Below are 20,169 nucleotides of genomic sequence, written 5' to 3'. Positions count from 1 at the left end.
CGCTTGGTAGCTTGTCTTGTAATCTGTAAAGATAAGATGATATACGATAGCATGTGAATTTTCTGTCTTGATACTTGGAGACTAGTTTTGCATTATCTTAATCCCCCTTCAAACGGTACTATTGTTCCACCAGCCAAAGCCGTAGCTAGAAAATTTTATTTCAGTAAGCCCTCGTATTTGCTGGGCGGGGGGGGGAAGGGGGGGGGGGGTTGAAGGAGGGAGACACTTTTCTCATCTGTCCAAATCCGGCTCTTCAGGAAGGAGCAGGTGGAGCTGTTTGCACGGGGCTTAAGGTTTAAGTTTATTTATTATCCCGAGTGGGGGGAGGGGGGGGACGTGAGGATACTATGGGGGGAGGGGCCTTGGGGCCTTGAGATACTTCCGAGATCTAAAGGGGGGCGTCAAAAGTATATGGATTAAAAAGGGGGGTCACTTATTTCTTTGGATGTTGTCTCTTCTTTATAATTTGACGAAGTCAGATCAGGTTTCTTGGTTCAACGAGTCTCGGTTTGGGGGCAGTTATTGGCATGCACAATCCAGGGGTCCGGGATACGTATTAAGCCACATTTTATCTATTAAAAAAATTATGCAATGCAAACCTGTATACACCCTATATACATTTTCTGGTTTCCGCTATATGATATTTATTAAGTTCTTATGTTCCATATTTAAAATTATCAACAAAGCGGTCTGATGCTTACCCTGGTTCCAGAGCCTCGAACGTCTCTCTATTTAGTGGCCAGCGAGGCACTAAATAGAGAGACGTTCGAGGCTCTGGAACCAGGGTATCTGATGCTATAAGCGCTCATTTTTCGTCATCAACATCCTTGCTAATGTCTGATTTGCTGTCTTCCTCTCTCTCTCTCTTTCTTTTCTTTTTATCGTGCTTTGCTTTTCTTGCAAGGAGACGAATAAAAAGACTTTTTGCTCCCTCTTCGTCATATAGAGCATCAGCCTTTATCAGGTTGACAACCTGGATTCAGTCGCACCTTGAGAAATCTAGTGCCTTCAATCTTTCTAAATTGATAATTCCAGGGAATTCTTTCCACTTCCTGATCAGCTTGCAGCTAATCTATTGCTCGCGTTCCTTTGACATTGTCGAGCATGAGGGGGGGCATGGAATTTTTTTTTCTTCCTAAAGAGGGGGACAACTAATTTTGTCCCTACTTTTATCAAAATCCTCACCCCCCCCCCCCCCCCCCCCCCTCGGGATAATAAATTAACTTTCCCTTAAGACGACTTGGAAGACATTTTTTGGGAGAAATTTTGAAATGGCTATCTAAAAGCAAAGGTATTATTCGTTATTTGCGATTTATATCGAAAATATCATAATAGATTCCCAAAATAAGCCGATGGAAATGGATTCTTTTTCACACTTGGTATTTCGCTAATGTGACAAAATGGTGGCAGATAAAGACCCTCTAAAATATTATTTAGGGAAATTTTTGATTTTGATAAATTATTTGGACGCCATTCATAATTTCAAAACTGAAAAAACTCGATTATTTATCCAGATAATCCTTCAGGTGGAGCTCAAACATTGGATTTCACACACAGCGGGCTTCTTAGAAGAAGCAATGTGTAGTAGTTGCGTTGCTTCAATAATGTTAGCATCTTCTCACAAAGCAATTCCCTCAGGGTGTACCTGAGCGTCCCTATTTCGTTATCATTTTATTTTTATGTTGTTATTATGGAGTCTTACAAACATTTTTTTTTTTCAACTTTCTCTGATATACCTGATCTTATCTGGCGAATCTGGCTTATGGGTATGTCCTGGGCTATTAACTATTCATAATGACTAATAGATAAATTCTTTTAAAGTACTCAAAAAGATGGTCGTTGTTCGAGAGATGTGGGTTTAGTTGTCAAGTAAAATAAAATAAAAACAAAGGATCAAGGTAACAAGACATTTAAAATGTTTTTGTTTGCTTGTTGTTGTTGTTTCTTTTTTACGATAGAATTTGAGTCTAGATTTCTAGATATTGATGTTAAACTTTGACCACTGCGCATCAGCAAATTGTCAGAATCCCATCTCTGACACCAAATACTTCTTGCGTATCGATAGACCTTTTGACAAACCACAACATCAACGCATGGCTTGCTATATACCGAAAATATCAAATGCGTAGCTCAATATTTAGATTCTTAGAACGTCTAAGACCCATTGTAGAACATTAAACATCGTTGAGCCAATGCTAAGGAAATGGTATTATGTGTCAGATCTATAAATTACTCCGCCTTTTTGGCGTTTCAGAATTTCCGCTTAATGACAATAAATACATAGAATCCATAAACATTACAACTTACCTGAGATCGATGGATTATTTACATCTTTAAAGGGATTTAGTGTGGCCACTTTAATCGCCCAGTTTAGGTTAACCAAGATTTCCCATTTTGATGATGATTTACCATATTCCGCCAAAGCTCTCGTTACAGCCTCTAAGGCTATGAATAATGAAAGGACCGCGTAGGCTTATGGGATTTGTGGGGAAATAGACCTGTTGGTGACCGGTTTACAAACTGGTCACATGGAAATTTTTCAAAGTAGGTTCTTTAATAAATGGGACGAGAAAAAGTCACCCATTTTGATTAGAATTTATGTTATCGTTGATTAGCTTACCAAATAACAGCCCGCGGAAAAAAAAACTCCACACAGAAAGGGTTCTTGCTAATACGATTGCTTTGGGTTGCCTGTGTTGTTTTGCCAGCGGTATAAACACGGAGCCTGCGCAGTAGGTACGACTTTTCAAAATGGCGGCCAAGCTGGTTCGAGTTATTTCTCAAATTTGAGGCGATGAAATAGCGATGTTTAGGAGTTCATATTGATTATTTGTCTGTTTCTGGTGAAAATGTCTCTTGTAGCATATGGAGCAAGCGACGATGAAAGTGATAGCGATAATCAAGAGGAGTTTTCGAGCGGAAACGCGAAGGAGCCTTCAAATCAACAATCTACTTCCTCGAAATTTGAAGAGAAAGGAACTCCAGCAAACGTTGGTGAGAAGAACACTTTGCAAAAATCCGGCTTTGCAGCAAAACTCCCACCTCCTAAAGTCACCGTTAAGCGAACCGCGACACACCTTTCGAGTTTAGCTTCGCTTTTACCGAAGCCGAAAAATGAATCGGTAAGACCGTCTTTCCCCGATACACAACCTGGGCCTGCAGGTTTGGACTTAGGCGAAGAAGATGACATAATCGAGATCGAAGAGGAGTATGTATCATTGAGCATGACAAAAAAGAAATCAGATGTAAAGGACACAGCAGAGGACTCTAAGTCTATTGGTAGCCTTTTCTCACGAATGCCAAAACCTTGGTCATGGCAAAGTAGTGTTTCCCTGGGAAAGAAGTCAGATAGTGGAGCAGAGGTAGCAAGTTCCAAGGCAAAGCAGACTGTCAAGATTTCTGCTGTATCAATGCCAAAGGTATGAAGAGTTGGGATTAAGAGGATTGCAACAGCAGATCCAGGGTAGTATAAAGAGGGTGGATTAGAGGAGTCTGATTAATTTGCTATGTTATACAGAACAAAGATATAGCACTTTTTCTTTATTGTTACTATGAAAGAGGGGTTGACATCAACTCATCCCCCCTTCCTACCCAACTGTATCTGCCTCTGGATTGTCTCTCATTTGAGACTGCTTTTTGGGTGGGGGGAAGGGGAAGAAAGTATGTATAGTTAATTTCTGTATGAGCATCACTGAATTTCAAGCTTTACACACTATATGCATACCACACTTTCTGGAAGTGCACTTTTTCTTTGATTTTTGTGAAGCTTACATGAATTTTCTATTGTAGCAAGCTGATTCTGATGATGAGGATGAAGATAAACCAGCACCTAAGAAGTTCAAACCTTCTGGGGTAAGATATACACCTTTTGCAAATAAATAGAAAGCTTGAAGATTTGTTATATATGAGAAGTCAAAAATCTATAGGGGAACAAATATTGTAACTATTTTGAGATCTTATTAATGAATGTTGTTTCACTTCAGAGTGGGTCTGGTCTTGCAGCCTTGCTTCCTAAACCAAAACACAGTGTCACAGTCAAATCAAATCCCAACAAGCCATCAGCTAAACTATCAAACCGCCCTCTTGTGCCTCATACACTCACAAAGAAACCAGTTGCTCCTGTCAAGGCAAAAGCTGCTAAACCTGCCAAAAAGGATGATGATAATGATAGTGATGACGATGATGAGGGTAATTCAGGACCTGCAAACTTTTTCTCATTTGGTGATAAGCCACAATCTAATGTTGAACTGGATGCAGCCACAATGGTAAAATCTGAAATACCACTACCAGCCCCAGAGATTGCACCAGCTGATCCGAACCCTATCTCCAAGACATCAACTTTATCTCAAAATCACAGAGAGGTTGGAGATGATTCTGTATTAGCCTCAGGATCAAACAACGCCAGTTCTAATAATTACAGTAGAGCATTATCATCATCTGCAGCATACGGGACTAATGACAGTACAAGTGGAAATGCATATGGGGGTAGTTTCTATGGTAGTGCCTCGTCATCATCACCATCATCTGCTACGTATGGGGCTAGCAATACTAGTGATGTGTATGGGGATGGTTTTTATGGTGGCCCTTCTGGATCACATCAAACTGAGGCGACAGCACCTTACTATAATTATCAGGTCAGTATGGAAATATAAAGGAAGTCTCTCGGAGAATCAAATAAAATGTAGACAAAAATTTCATACTAGAATTTTGTACCATTTTTATATTAGCCAAGATCTCTGCCTGTCTCAGCTTTCTGATATCTATTCGTTGTATGGTATGGAGATATTTGTCTTTACTGAACTTTTTGGCTACCCTTTGCAGTAGTTGTATGTAGTTTCTGTAGATGAACAAACAACAGGAAGAATAACCAAGAAGTGAACCTTATGGCAGACAGCACAAAAACTTGAAGATCAAGGATTAACCTTTTCAAATTATTTCGTGCTTTCCTTCGGTACAAAATGTTGTTTGGGCGTAACAGTTGATATTCCGTGTAATTTAGCGCGTAATTCAGTAAAGAATCCCGCAAAATTTTGATTTTTAAAGAAAAATCTATTGCAAAATCCCGTGTAATTTAGCGCTTAATGATTGATTTTCCGCGTAATTTAGCCAAGAATCCCGCGTAATTTTGAGTTTTTTCCGCTTAATTCCAGAAGCCCTGAACCAATGAGAGAGTTATCAGAAATTGGGCACTGTTCTTCCGAATTGTGTTTAAACAATTAAGATTTTTCCACGCATATTATGTACATTAATCCAAAATAATTCTGTTTTCGGCTGACAAAAAATATTAGCTAAAGAAATTATAAAGGAATAAGTATTATAGAGTTGAAATTGTTTAAAATTCTGATTTATATTTTTTGTCCAGGCTTACACTGGCAATGACATGAATTCTTCAGCCAACTCTAGCCAGCCATACTATACATCCTATGATGCGCCCCAGAGCCACACCCAAGTGCAGCAACCTACAACAGATACTGATCAATTAGATATGGAACAGGTATGGGACACCAAATGAATAAATACACGCTTTTGTACAGCACCTATTACACTTTACATTGAAAATCCTATAACATATTAAGAATGTCCCTGCTCACTGCCTTAAACGCAGTTTAATTTCCCACCCTAACTCATGACTTTCACAGAAGGGCTGTTTATTAAAACAACAATTTTTTGAGGACGTGCAAGGTGTAAAACCATCAAAACAGCATTTGCAGTGGCCTAACACCCATATGGAACTAAAGTCGTTTTTAATGTTTGAACAGTATCCTCCCTGCCAGAAACACAGTTCCCCTCTTTATCTTTTTCCAATCTTTGGACTTATAATGTGGCTTTCCTTATGAATATCTATCTGCACATTACAGCTTCGAAAACTGCAAGGGAAGAAAAATCGCAAGGAACAGATCAATATAATTGACATCACTGCTGCCGACCAGACAAAAGATGTGGAGTTGATGCTGACAAAGATGAGCTCAGAGGAGGTGGCTCATCGCCCTTCAAAGGTTTGTGCCACACCTAATGGGTAGCAGATTTAGATACTACAGATATCGATAAGAGTCAAAGGCAGATCAGAAGGGGGAACAGCATGATGTCCATCATTGCTATCTCCATCTGCTCAATGTTATACTTTCAGACTACTTTATTGTACATATTTTGGTTATTTCTTGTGATTTTGTTTGTTTACAAGCTTGCAAAATTTAAATCTTCAAGCTTTGCATCTTTTGTTTTATATGTTGGGAGTCCCCATTACCCCCCAAAAGGTTGATCCGTCCTCAAGTGCTTTTTAATTGATCCCTATTATATTTACTTGATCCTATTGGTGTAATTTCTTAGCAAGTATATGATACCTGCCTGTGTCCATTTAAGACTTATTTTCAACTATTCTAAGGACTTACATATGTGAATTATATTTTAGAAAAAAGGGAACATGCCTACCTCACAGCAAAGGCGCAAGCATCAGATTACATATCTTGCTTTCCAGGTGAGGTTGCAACTATTGTTACCTGCACTGGCAATAGGCGACTTGCACTAGGTAGTCACATGTGACTTTTTGGGTGACAAACTAGCACCCCTCAGGCTTTTAGCAGCAAAATACCAACAACAAAATAGGTAAAACGTTTTCAGCGGTTCATAATATTTTCGTCCATTGCATAGAGTAGTTAAATAAAACATACATATTTTGTTTAGCAATGTTTGTTATTGTTAAAGTCAGCAAGCATTCTGACTAATGACTGTTACACTTTGTTGTATACGAAAAAAAGAACCAATTAACGATACCTTAGACCCAAATGGCTTCATTTCCGGTGAAATTTTTTTATTATGCCATTGGATGACAATAGGCACACTCCAGATGTTAGCAAAAAATACCACCAAAATCTTAAATACTCCGCCAGATATTATTCTCCAAGGCGTCAATAATCCAATAATCCTGTTAACTTAGCTCAAAGTCCCGGGATCAACATCCGGGGAACTTAGTTTTACGGCTTTTCTCTCTAATTAGCACACAAGAGCGTCAGTATCATTATCGACGTTTTATCTGAGATTAATCTGTATTTATATCAACTTTATAAGCGTTTACTCTAAATTTTGCATAGTTGTAAACTACGCCAAGATTAAGTAAGAATCCTTGGCTTCCTTCGAAGAAGGCTAAGCGAGGAAGAAAGCCCAAAACAAAGAGCTGTCTCCATTCGCGGTCTTTTTAGGTTTTCCACGCTCTTCTTTTCTTTGGTGCAAGCTCGCTTCGGTCTAGGCATCTTCCTTCACTTGCACTATGACATTTGAGCGCCTAAGAGTTTTCCCGCTACGTGTACAGCGTGCAATGTGATTGGTTGCCATACGCGGCTCTATTTGCTCTTCGTCTGTCATTACTGTCACGCTGCCTCTAATGTTTACACAACTTCAATCCCCAATATCTCGCAATCAAATTTCAACCCATCTTACCCTGAATATGTGAATTAAAGGTACACTTCTAACCGCCCGTTTCCTACGCAACTTGGCAAGCGTCTGGTATAGATATTGTTCTGTCACACTGTGCCGCAGATAATCAATAGCTTTTTTTGCTACAGACTTAATTAACCGCGTTGTAGCCAAAGAAGTAAAATTATTCCACGCCTAGCTTTGAGCCTTGATTATTAATCAATGAGGCTGTGTGACGTCAAATGTAGACACAGTTTGTCAGTTCAGTACATGACGAAAGATATAAAGCAGATCCCGGAAGGTTACGTGCTTTTGGTGTGTGTAAATAATTTGCATGTTTAAAAGAGGTCAATTTCGCACTTCGGACCAGGCAAAAGCACTCAAAATTAAGCGAGTATAAAAAATTATTATTTTAGGAGGAAAGTACTATCATTAAGCTTTAAATTGATATATAGTTTGTTGGCATTTGCTTTAATCCAACGTGAACGCGACCGATTTTTCCGGACGATCGGGGTAATTACCGCTTGGGTCTACGGTATCCTTAAGAACCTAAACAGCCTGATTTGTCAAAATGTACCCTGATTTATAAGAACCTATTCAGCCTGATATTGAAGATTATATGTTCTTATACTCATGTGTTTAATGGAGGAGAGAAGAAAAAAAAAGAAACATTTTTGTTTAAAAATATCAGGTATACATATGTCATTACTCTCTCCACAGGCTAAAGAAAAGGAGTTTGAGCTAAGACAGCAGTGGTCGGCAAACAGACAAACAAAGCGTCAGACACAATCGAAGTATGGGTTCTAAGGAAAACTACATAATGTAGTATCATGGAGTTAAACGTTTCTATAAGTTCATCACTGGGTTTGGGTAAGACAGAAAAACATTGGGCTTCTAAGGATGATCACTGTTATATGACCTTTGTAATGAACTTGAAACTATGTACAGTAAAGCTTGTGTATTTTAATGTTTGCAGTTGCAAATCTATTGTAGCTTTTCTGGAGGATAGGGTTAAAGAATGTTGATCAACCACTCCCTCGTAATTGTTTACAATTGAAAATACAGTGGTTTATTTGCAAGAAAACTTTAAAATAACCATCCACGATTGAAGTCTGATACTTCATTAATAATATTTGATTGAGAGTTTCTCAGTTATTTGCTTGAGTAAGCTGATGGAAATGGATTCTTTGAGCCACTCGGTATTGTGCAGGAGCGTAAATTGACGGCGTGATTTGCAGAGCATGGGGCAACCACTCAGTGCCTTGGTATTCATTGCCGTTAATTAAAAAAATTTCTAAGATTATGTGTATAGTGTGCTACCCGCAAAAAAGGATGTCCAGCGCCAGGGGAACCCTGTTCTCACCATTTTTTAAAGATTATAAGGAAATGACCAGTAGGCTGCCCATTCCACCCCCTAGTTATTTAAGGTCTGCTTCAGTTCTGTCATCTATTTAACAAGAAATATAGATTGTTCTTATTGCTATCCCTTTGGAAAGAACATCAAACAATTACTTTAGGTTTTCTTTAAAAATCTCGCTTTTATTAAAGTACTGTTTGAAATACTTTAACTTACATAACATTATATGGGGCCAGGGATATCCTGTTCTCACCATTTTTTAAAGATTAAAAGAAAATGACCAGTAGGCTGCCCTTTCCACACCCTAGTTATTTAAAAAGGTCTGCTACAGTTCTGTCATCTAATTAGGTAACAGGAAATACATATAGATTATTTTTATTGCTGTCCCTTTGGAAAGAACATCAAACAATTATTTAGTACTTCTTTAAAAATTACGCTTTTATTAAAGTACTGTTTGAAATATATCAACATTAAAGCTATTATAAAAAGCAATTTTGTTTTAGTAAGAAAATCTCTAGATGCCTATTTTATACAATTTTTAAAGAAATTTACCTAGCATCCAATCAGTATTTCACCAATTATCCGGTTCACTGAAAAATTCAAAGAATATCTGTTACATGAACTTCTTAATCCAGATTATGAAAATATAATTTTCTTACATATGAACTGTATGAAGCTGTAACAACAAATTAGGCTGGCTTTGGTAAGATAGTTTTTTCCTTTTGCTTTGAAGAAATATTCTTTGCTTCTCCATTTAATTAATAAATGGTTTGTCCTTGCCACATCAAAATTGATGATACTGTATCATTAACTCTATTATTATTTAAAATTACGTTTTTATATTAAATAAAAAAAAATATGAATTATAAAAAAACATATAACTGTGCAAACATTTCCATAAAAATAACATAGCATTGTTTGGCCTACCTATGTTTTGCTTCTTGGTACCTTGCCAAAATTTTCTATGTAATAGGTACAAAGCTAGGATTTGTTGGGGTAGGGGGGCAGTGGGGGGAGCCTACCTCTAAGCTCATCCCTAGCTGCACACATAGTCATAGTCAATTGGGCATAGCCATGTCCCCAGGCTTCTATCAGTCAGATCTATAGATTCAGATTCAAAATGGTGGGTGCTCTTTAAAAGGTTACATAAAAGAGATGACAGCCCAGCTCTAGAAGCCTGGGGATGAAGCTACATGTATGCTACTGTATGTGGCACCTCGGGAATAACAAGATTACTGACTAATGTCCTGCAAAAGTGGGATGAATGGTGTCAGGTTTATCCAAACATCATTGTCTCCCAACGCCTCTTGCAGAATCACACTATGCCTTGCAGTTTGTGGCAGGCCAAACTGGTAGCCATCTGGACAAATAGGCTCATTATATGGCCCGGACACGGCACTTATAAGCCACTTGAATACATCATGACTAGACATGCATGCAAAATGATGCTTTTCTGAGCAATCTGCAACATGCCATCGCTTATCCCCACCACAAAGGAGAACACATGTATCTGTCTGAAGCTTTGTGCTAGGTTCCCCCTCAGCCCAGGTGAAGACAGCTGTTGCCAGGAGGTGAGGATTCACCTGGTCAGCGGCAGGGTATGTTACCCCACATTTAAGGAAGTCCATGTAGTTCAAAATGGTCCCTGTTTTCCACGGTCCATTCCAGAACGGTCCATACTTAGTGCTGTCACTATAGACTCTGATGGGAATGGAATTGTTCCCCATTGCAGAACAATTAGCTTGTGAGAGAAACTTATTATAAGTCATTTCCTGCCAATATGACTTGTGAATATACATACCCTTATGATTATATAAGTTCCCAGTTGCTACAACAACTGTTTTACCTAGCTTACGCATCTCAGAGACAGTAGGCCAACGCCCATTGAAGTAGACCAGTGTATCATTTGGGGTGAGGACTTTGTCTCCTAGGTAATCCTTTATTGGACCATTAATAAGGTCATCGTGACCCTTAGTATGACTTCCACTGTCCTCCAAATAAATCCGAACAACCTCTTTTGGATTCCTCTTTATCCATTCCGCGATTTCCTGTATCCCATAGTGGAATTCCCGATCCCAAGGGCTGCACCCCAGATAGGCATGATCGTGGGCGTGGCTCATTCTGATCTTACCAAAGCACCACCAGGGGTCGATCTCGAGTGCGCGAACCCCCATGTCTAACAAATCCGTAAAGCTGAACTCCTGGTTTGCGAAGTCGATACAGACGCCATGGTAGGGGGGAGGCCAGCGGCAGTCGTCCATCTCGCCGTAGCCGTCCGAACGATCGTTGAACGCGTTGTGCGCCGCTAGCATTTGGTATTTCTCGAAGGAGGCGTTCGATTGTAGCTCGCGTTGAGTTTTGAGCGCGAATGCAAGCCATGGTTTTACGCGCGCAGACCCTTTCCTGCAAATTCCCTTATACCCGCAAGCCGTGCAGTTCGCAAGCGAGCTCAGAAAATCACAACTTGTATTCTTATTAGCTCCCTTTTCCAAGTCCCCGTCTCGTTTTGGTCTAGTAAATCCAACCTCAGCTTCGTAAACCCGCTTGCTTAGTTTCCTAATTCCGATAAGAAAATCCTCATCCTGGAGGCTTTGGGATTTTGTGTTCTGCAGCAACAATTGGACTTTGTAATCCCATTGTCCCGAATCTTGACTTAGATTTAAGATATTCCGCAGGCGAAATCTTTGACCGTGTGTGCCTCTATATGAATTCGCGGCAAACTCTGCCGCTCTGCACACGGCGTATAGCGCCTCCGGGTCATGCAAGAGCGATTTCAGCGGGTTCTTACCCGGCCTCGAGTTCGCGAAGAACGCCCAATGTTCCTGTACCTCTTCCGGGAAAATCTTGATTATCTTGGTGTTATTCCCGATCGGCGCGCTAAAAGTCGCTGCGATAACGGATAACGCTGCAATAGGCCATATCCACGACATGTTTGTCATGGAAGGAAGCTATAGTTGGCGTTGTTTACATGTAGGTGATAGATTTTGCGGTGGTTGTTCTGCGGTTACCGCACCAGTTACAGATTTGACCCCGTGGACTTGTGACATGCAGGTGACCAGCCGTGAAATGGCAGATGACGTAACAGGAAATACCATTGGTGATGAAAAGCTGTTGGATTAAAAGGCTTCTTGTTGACAACTGGCTTTTGTGACAGTGTTTTAGATATCGAGCAAGCTTAATTAACTTGCTAGCTTGCAACCCCTTAAGTACTTTGATTATTCATTTTTCGCATGGAAAGATTGCATCTCAAGAGACAATGGGTGATCGTTGTTTAAAACAAGAATCATTTTGAAGTACCCTTTTGGTCATCAACCTTCCTTGTTCATTTAATCAGACGAGTATGTTTTCTGAAGGTGATTTTGCGCATATCAATCAATGGCTGTCGTTTTTCAAAATGGTCTTAAAGGACCTGGGGCGAGCGAGCGGGAGACCTGTGAATATCTAAAATGCTGCGCCCAAAATCCTAGTAAACACGAATTCCTGGAAGTTTACGTGAGCAACAGATACAAAAACGACTTACAAAGTTCTAGAGCGACGAAAAAGCGAAGAAACGATTGAGGCGCACTCCCAAATATGGTATGTATTGCCTAATAAGGAAATGACGAGCGAGTTAGAAAAAGGACAGTTTTTAAAACAAGATTGACTGATGTGTAAACATCCCCCCCAGTCTGCCAAACTAGGAGAGCTAGGCCTAGTGTAGACGCTATTCTTTTCATGTGCCCTTCCAAATGCAAATGCATTTAAATAAAAAATAAATTGTTCTATGTTATTTGCATTTGAAACGTACAAAAAAAAAGAAAACAAGTTATTCACGTGAGCAACAGATACAAGTATTTAGTCACGTGACATCAACTTGTCACGGCGCATTCTGATTGGTAGGTCATCCTGATCTGAAAGGGTAATTTTAAACCAGGCTAGGCTTCGCTACCAACGCAAAACGGAACCTTTCACTTTTGCTGCATATAAAATTTTCAACTTAAAAGTAGGAAAATGGCGGATAAAAATGCTAACTCTTCTTCTAAGTCTGCAAGTCCTGTTCCAGCGTTCAATATCAAAGATCTGAATGTGGAAAAGATTAAAGCACTCGTTATGAAAAACCCCCTTGCGTTCGGTGAGTAAAAACTTTTAAAATAATTAAATGTTTCTTGGTGAATATGTTTGCGGAGATGCGATGTAACATAATGCAGGGACTAGACGGGAAGAGAAGTGTCTTTCCTGGGGTAAGAGTTCCTGAATAACTTCTGTGATACTTAGTTCTCTGCTAGTTCGGTTCTGTTTTAATATGGGACCGCTAATCCAAGTGAGCATTATATATGCAGCATGAGAAAATATCGACCGGAAAATGTTTTCTTACCAATATGCAGCCCATTTACTTTCATAGCCAATCCACTTTGCAAGTCATATTATTATTCTAATTTTTACTTTTAAATGTTGCTATGGCGTGTCACCGTTGCTAAGGAATTGATAGAGAAATGAAAAATGCAAACACAGCTCTTCTATGCAAACAAGTTCAAACAATGGAAATGGATAAAGAGAGAAATGAAAAGAAAGTACATTTGCCGTTTTATTCCAAGCCTAACCTCGTACGCCATATGCTAAAATAAAATTATGAACGTCTCGCTTCTTTAACTAATATTAAGGTCAAAGGATTATACCTATTTATTTCCTGTTTATTGGGATAACATTATAGATAATAGGGTAGCTAAAACCCCACTTAAAGGGGTGGAGCAAGTTCGCTTCATGATGCAAACCGACACGTGATCTCGGATAGACTTTGGACCTGGCCCAATCGCATTCCAATATCAGCCTTTTGCATTTCAATACCAATGCACAGAATATCATATATTGAGGGTCATTAAAATATACAAGATGCTATTTTAGCAGTTCGCAATTCACTTATAATTCCTAACACAATTTAAATATTAATAATACATTTTAGCCACAAAACCGGCTTTGTTTCCTTTTCATTTTTATCCTCTTAGAGGAATGGGTACTGGTCACGTGTCTGTAGGTTATAAATAACGCACAACGTGACGTCATGCAAATCACTTTCTCAAAATGGCTGCTCTACAGAAATCAATGAAAACTGGCTTAGAAAATCTTGAGAATTGGCTGGAAGAAAAGAACTATTTTACCGATGCACTTGGAAAAGTCGAAGAAAAGACCAAAGTTAAAAAGCTTTACCTTTTTCTTGGTGAGTTTTAGGGGATTTAGCTCAGAATTAGTGATTTTTGTAGTCGGTTTCTCGCCACCCATTTTATTGCGCGCCAAAATTTCTTGTCCTCACCGAAAGATTTCCTTTCTTCTAGGGCTGGTTGGAGTATTCTCCTTGTACCTGATCTTCGGTTATGGAGCTGATTTGATTGTGACAGTCCTTGGATTCGCTTATCCCGCATATCAATCGTAAGTTTGCAGAAAATTCGACAATAAACTATGTTTGTACATGTAGCGCATAACACTGTTTAAAAAATTAAACTCCTATTCAACGCAAATCATCAAAGACGAAATACATTTAGATGTACTTATTGGTGATACTTTATTTCCACTGGCTCTGACTTTTCATGTTATTTTTTTAGAGTTAAAGCCGTCGAGAGCGTTCAAAAAGATGACGATACGCAATGGCTGATTTACTGGGTCGTCTTCGCTTCTTTCAACATTGTCGAATTCTTCTCCGATATTCTTCTAAGCTGGTTCCCATTGTATTTCTTGACTAAGGTAATCCATTTATTTCCAGCCACGTAGAAAGTCCTACATGCCAAATCAAGCCCATTTATCAAGATAACAATACCATTCTATGCCGTCTGTCGTCTTAAATTGGTTAAGCGATTTAATTTTTTTTATGACATTCAAGTACCTTCAAATCTCGTTGGTTGAATTTTTTGCTTTCAATTCAGGGAATAATGTCGCTAATGAAGTTTTCAAGGATACACCGACCAAAAACTGTTTATTCCTTATACTTTTTTATAGTGGTTTAAAAAATATTTGTCTTTTCAAGATTCGCTGTATCGTCTTTGCTATTACGAAACATCTATCTATCAATGAATTTAGAATATGAAAACAGTTTTCTTCTTGCATTTTGCAGAAGTTCTCCAGTATTTTCTTTAAGATTCAGTTATCTATAATGTTGTGTACATACTTGTGTACATTCAGGCTTTGTTTAGCCGGAATTATGTATCCCGTAACGAGGCACAAAGAGCAGAATAATTATTTTCGATATTTAGGACTTTTATTGGGTATACAAATTTCTTTAGATCGATCCAGCAATAAAACATACCCATGTCCACCTGTGTAAAAGCTATCATTACTGCAGATAAGTGATAAAAGCTATTTATTTTTAGTCACGTTTGCAATGATATATTTCATATATTTATTGTTTGCAACTCTTGCATGTTATATATCATTTTCAGCTGTTCTTGTTTTTTAGTTTCTAGGCGTTAGCTTGCTACACAGGTATCAAACAGCTCTATGAATAAAGCATCATGGCTATATTTACATGTGGCTTGCCCACCTTTAGTAAACATCAACAAACCATGTCAAAACATAGAAAATAAAATAAGTTTTTTTTTTCTGAAAACTCTATATATCTGCCCCTCAACTGTCATTTATTTTATAACTTAATTTTTTATTAATTTTTCTCCTTCTAACTAACATATTATTCTTTAGCTCTTAGGCCAAGTAAAAATACAAATTTTCCTGTCCTCGCCCACATCTTTTTTGGGGGCCGCTTCAAAATTTTAATTATTTGTTATTTTAAACCAAAAGCCTATAAAACAAAACAGAAATTGTACCACTGATTTTGAAAACATTGCAGAAGAATTAAAAACTTTAGTTTCTGTAATATATGACTTGCGAGTTGTGTTTATTTATAAAAATTCAATTAGTATTTCACCTCAGAATCATGCAAAACTGTAAATACACCTTGTTATCGACCTAAAGGAATAAAATAAAAAGCCGCCAGCCTGAGTTTTTTTAGAATTTTGTTTATTTTTACTGGGCCTTATATACTAAAGGGAATGCCCTCACTGTTTGAATATATTCAATGTTGAATATGCTTGTTTTACATACTCAGTAGTGCATGTATACATGTAGATCTCAACAATTAAAATCTAGTAGATTTTCTATCCCGACCGAGGTTGCATCAGGATTTGGAAATTGAAGCAAAATTGGTAGAATTTAACAAAGTCATGATGTTTGAACACTCTGGCCTTTACACCAGTATATAAAAACAAACTCAGCCATTAATCTTTAAAAAAAATTAGAATTGTTTAAGCACATAATTATCATTACTCTTTTTTTCTTTTCTTTTTTCGCTTTATATTAGACAAGTTTATTGAGAGAAAACAAAAGCCTCATAAACAACTTTCTTTTAGGCATTCTCAATCCTTACTTATTATAAGATCTTTTACAGCAATAAAATCCATGGATGTGACAAATACAAGCCATTGATTGATTTATTGTCTTTGTTTACCAGCTGATCTTCCTCGGCTGGTGCATGGCTCCTGTCTCGTGGAATGGATCCGACACTCTGTACCAAAAGGTGATCAAGCCATTTGTCCTCCGGCATCAGAGCCAGATTGACAGCACCCTGGAAAAAGTGGGCGAAAAGATGGACAAATATGCCAAAGAAGGTGATTTCACGATTAGTAATGCAACTGGGAGAGGGATATGAGATATTATTATCTTTATCAACATGCTAGATTTATATTATCTACAATTAAATACAAGGTTGCTCTTGATTCACAATGCAGTTGTTTATCCCAAAGTGTTTAACCATTGGAATACTGTGGTACTCTTATTTACACCTGTGTCAGTTGAAGCTTTTGAAAAATGCTTATAGAATTTTAAAATGTGGTGTAGGGAGAGTTAATTTATTATCCTGAGGGGGGGGGGGGGGGGGGGCGTGAGGATTTTGTTAAAAGTAAGGGATAAAATTAGTTGCCCCCCCCCCCCCCCCTCCGCACCTTCAGGAGAAACAGAATTTTCCATGCCCTCCCCCCCCCCCCCCCCCTCCAAAATATGAGCAAGGATATTAATGACAAAAAATATGGAACATAAGCACATAAGCACACAATGAATATCATATAGTGGAAACCATGAAAAAAATGTATATAGGGTGTATATAGATTTGCATTGCATGATAAAACGTATCCTGGACTCCTGGATTGTGCATGCCAAATTACTGTTCCCAAACAGAGACTTGTTGAACCAAGAAGTCTGATTTTAAACTTAGTCAAATTGTGAAGTGACAACACTTCTGACGCCTCCCCTTTTGATGTTGAAAATTTTTCAAGCTCCTGCCCGCCCAACCCCCCCCCCCCCCCCCCCCCCCCCACACACACACACACACCCCCACAGTATCCTCACGCCCCCCTTGGAATAATAAATGAATTTTCCCTAATGCTTTCACAAATGCTTGATATCCTGCCACCCTCAATCCCCTTATGTCTCAAGCATGCTAGCTTGGCTTTCTTACTTCAATCCAGAATAAATAGTATGTAACGATCCCTCTTCAGTATGTGCCTTTTTTACATGGTCGCAAAAACTTGCTAGACACAGAAGGCAGCTAGGGCCAAGTCTAAAATGAGCCATTTCTTTCTTTTTAAATTCCTGCTACATTTCATGTTGAATTATAGCTGACATAATACATCTAAGATAACATATTGGTTCCTAAAAGACATGTGGATATTTGGAAGCAAGTAAACTTGAGGGGTCACCTTGTGTTTTCTTTTTCGCCACATCTTCAACAGCCTCTGTTACTCTGTAATGCATTAGCTGGGCAAATATACTCAGCTAGACGAAATTAATAACTTGATGTTGGGTGGATATTTCTGCCTCAATAAGTGATGATGTATTCTGACATCTTGGTTCTTGTATTTCAACAGCCAAAGAGGCAGCAACCGAGGCCGCCATCAGAGCTGCCACGGAGAGTGGGGATAAGAAGGATGACTAAGATGATCTTCTACAAAATAAGGGTTAAGATGCCTCCTTTGTCCTTTTTCATCAATCATGAACAGCACGAAATAATGGAACCGTTTTTCATTGGTAATTTATAGCAGCAGATGAGATACTTGTCATATTACTAGAATGGAACTGGAACATTTGACACCTCAACTCCCCTAGTCCCAAGTGATGGGTCTTTGTGGGTACACCAGAATTGCCTATTGCTACAAACTTCACATAATAGGGTCCTTCAGGTTTACAACGGTGTTGGGATGAAGACAGCGCACACTCAAGATTTCAGTATGCGCTACCACAATTTTCCTTTAGCGTGTGAAAAAATATTGCATGTGGGCTGTCGTTGTCCTGCGTAAATCTTAAGGTTATAACTGTTGTTTCATAACATTGTTATTGTTACCACTGCTAGAGATATATATTCATCCAGTCACTAATTAGATGACATTAAATGCTTTGGAACCAGGGTAATGTTTGTATCCCATGCCTATAAGTTTCCGAAAGCGAACTTTTTACCTTTATACAATTTCCTAATATTCCACTTTCTTATTATCCAACTTGACTTTGAGAAATCCAACATTCTGTGAGGAACGTTTGAATAGATTGTGCATTTTCTTGACCAACAAACTGTATACTCTATTCTCAAACTATTTGGCACATCTTGTAATAATCGTGGGCATTTTTAAGTTGTAGTTTTTGTAATCACTTGATAGTGCAATTGTTTATACTATTAATATAAGATTGTAGAGTTTGCTTCATTGTCTATAATTTGGTAATGCACAAAACCAAGTGTTTTGAGATTCACTAGATAAGGTTTGTGTTTGTATCAGTACATTTAACAATATAAACAACACTTAATATGTGGACGTACAGTAAAAGTATTTTTGAATATGTTTGGTAACTCCGCTTTTCGCTGTTACACGTGGTATATATTTTTCAAGAGTTTGTAATATATATCAAAACCCTTTCTAGACCAACAAGTATTGTACTTTGTGGCATTCTTCAAATAAATGCTGTTTACATTGGTCGTTGTTGCTTGCCTCCATTTGGTTTCGGTACCACTGATCGCTATTTCTCTTTTTGTTTGGTTTAAACTTTGTGTTGCACTTGTATTCTCCCGGTTAACTCTTGTGTTGCGCTTGTGTTCACACAGTTCACTCTTGTGTTACGCTTGCGTTCACCCAGTTCACTCTTGTGTTGCGCTTGCGTTCACCCAGTTCACTCTTGTGTTGCGCTTGTGTTCACTCTTGTGTTGCGCTTGCGTTCACCGAGTTCACTCTTGTGTTACGCCCGTGTTCACCCGGTTCACTCTTGTGTTGCGCTTGTGTTCACCCGGTTCACTATTGTGTTGCGCTTGTGTTCACCCAGTTAACTCTTGTGTTCACCCGGTTCACTATTGTGTTGCGCTTGTGTTCACCCTGTTCACACTTGTGTTGCGCTTGTGTTCAGCCGGTTCGCTATTGTGTTGCGCTTGTGTTCACCCGGTTCGCTATTGTGTTGCGCTTGTGTTCAGCCGGTTCGCTATTGTGTTGCGCTTGTGTTCACCCTCTTCACTCTTGTGTTGCGCTTGTGTTCACCCTGTTCACTCTTGTGTTGCGCTTGTGTTCACCCGGTTCACTATTGTGTTGCGCTTGTGTTCAGCCGGTTCGCTATTGTGTTGCGCTTGTGTTCAGCCGGTTCGCTATTGTGTTGCGCTTGTGTTCACCCTTTTCACACTTGAGTTGCGCTTGTGTTCACCTGGTTCACACTTGAGTTGCGCTTGTGTTCACCCAGTTCACTATTGTGTTGCGCTTGTGTTCACCCGGTTCACACTTGTGTTGCGCTTGTGTTCACCCGGTTCACACTTGTGTTGTGCTTGTGTTCACCCAATTCACTCTTGTGTTGCGCTTGTGTTCACCCGGTTCATTATTGTGTTGCGCTTGTGTTCACCCGGTTCACACTTGTGTTGCGCTTGTGTTCACCCGGTTCACACTTGTGTTGTTCACCCAATTCACTCTTGTGTTGCGCTTGTGTTCACCTAGTTCACTCTTGTGTTGCGCTAGTGTTCACCCGGTTCACTCTTGTGTTGCGCTTGTGTTCACCCAGTTCACTCTTGTGTTGCGCTTGTGTTCACCCGGTTCGTTCTTGTGTTGCGCTTGTGTTCACCCGATTCACTCTTGTGTTGCGCTTGTGTTTACCCAGTTCGCTCTTGTGTTGCGCTTGTGTTCACCCAGCTCACTCGTTTGTTGCGCGTGTGTTCACCCGGTTCACACTTGTGCTGCGCTAGTGTTTACCCGGTTCACTATTGTGTTGCGCTTGTGTTCACCCAGTTCACTCTTGTGTTGCGCTTGTGTTCACCCAGTTCACTATTGTGTTGCGCTTGTGTTCACCCGGTTCACTCTTGTGTTGCGCTTGTGTTCACCCGGTTAACTCTTGTGTTGCGCTTGTGTTTACCCAGTTCGCTCTTGTGT

The 20,169-nt window shown here is 39.2% G+C and overlaps 3 protein-coding genes across 4 annotated transcripts; 2 read left to right on the top strand and 1 right to left on the bottom strand.

The window, feature by feature from the left end:
* The first annotated feature begins 2,724 nt into the window (after window positions 1-2,724).
* Window positions 2,725-8,377, top strand: LOC5503039 (proline-rich protein PRCC). The gene is made up of 7 exons (XM_001624106.3): window positions 2,725-3,419; window positions 3,790-3,852; window positions 3,984-4,634; window positions 5,363-5,494; window positions 5,859-5,996; window positions 6,410-6,475; window positions 8,131-8,377. The coding sequence occupies exons 1-7, from the start codon at window positions 2,850-2,852 to the stop codon at window positions 8,215-8,217; spliced, it is 1,707 nt and encodes a 568-aa protein (XP_001624156.2). The 5' UTR covers window positions 2,725-2,849; the 3' UTR covers window positions 8,218-8,377.
* A 551-nt stretch (window positions 8,378-8,928) lies between these two features.
* On the bottom strand, window positions 8,929-12,348 carry LOC5503036. The gene has a single exon (XM_032371326.2). The coding sequence runs from the start codon at window positions 11,704-11,706 to the stop codon at window positions 10,000-10,002; it is 1,707 nt and encodes a 568-aa protein (XP_032227217.1). The 5' UTR covers window positions 11,707-12,348; the 3' UTR covers window positions 8,929-9,999.
* Window positions 12,349-12,688: 340 nt separating this feature from the next.
* Window positions 12,689-18,746, top strand: LOC5503035 (receptor expression-enhancing protein 5). Of its 2 annotated transcripts, none has more exons than XM_048728158.1 (5): window positions 12,689-12,878; window positions 14,077-14,170; window positions 14,344-14,482; window positions 16,239-16,395; window positions 17,650-18,746. In XM_048728158.1, exons 1-5 carry the CDS (start codon window positions 12,758-12,760, stop codon window positions 17,715-17,717), a joined length of 579 nt encoding a protein of 192 aa, XP_048584115.1. In that variant the 5' UTR covers window positions 12,689-12,757; the 3' UTR covers window positions 17,718-18,746. The 2 variants fall into 2 exon arrangements, with proteins under 2 accessions (XP_048584115.1, XP_001624155.2); XM_001624105.3 differs by lacking the exon at window positions 12,689-12,878 and adding an exon at window positions 13,800-13,961.
* The last annotated feature ends 1,423 nt before the right edge of the window (window positions 18,747-20,169 follow it).

This window comes from Nematostella vectensis, chromosome 5 (assembly GCF_932526225.1).
Source record: "Nematostella vectensis chromosome 5, jaNemVect1.1, whole genome shotgun sequence".
In the NCBI taxonomy this organism is placed as follows: domain Eukaryota; kingdom Metazoa; phylum Cnidaria; class Anthozoa; order Actiniaria; family Edwardsiidae; genus Nematostella; species Nematostella vectensis.
The sequence above is the reverse complement of the archived record's forward strand: the minus strand, read 5'-3'. Positions and strand labels throughout refer to the sequence as shown.

Coding starts and splice junctions, on each gene's coding strand:
- LOC5503039 (XM_001624106.3), top strand. CDS start 2,850: ATGTCTCTTGTAGCATATGGAGCAAGCGACGATGAAAGTGATAGCGAT. Junction 4,635..5,362: donor CACCTTACTATAATTATCAG/GTCAGTATGGAA, acceptor TTTTTTGTCCAG/GCTTACACTGGCAATGACAT. Junction 5,997..6,409: donor TGGCTCATCGCCCTTCAAAG/GTTTGTGCCACA, acceptor ATTATATTTTAG/AAAAAAGGGAACATGCCTAC.
- LOC5503036 (XM_032371326.2), bottom strand. CDS start 11,706: ATGACAAACATGTCGTGGATATGGCCTATTGCAGCGTTATCCGTTATC.
- LOC5503035 (XM_001624105.3), top strand. CDS start 13,826: ATGGCTGCTCTACAGAAATCAATGAAAACTGGCTTAGAAAATCTTGAG. Junction 14,483..16,238: donor CATTGTATTTCTTGACTAAG/GTAATCCATTTA, acceptor TTTGTTTACCAG/CTGATCTTCCTCGGCTGGTG. Junction 16,396..17,649: donor GGACAAATATGCCAAAGAAG/GTGATTTCACGA, acceptor GTATTTCAACAG/CCAAAGAGGCAGCAACCGAG.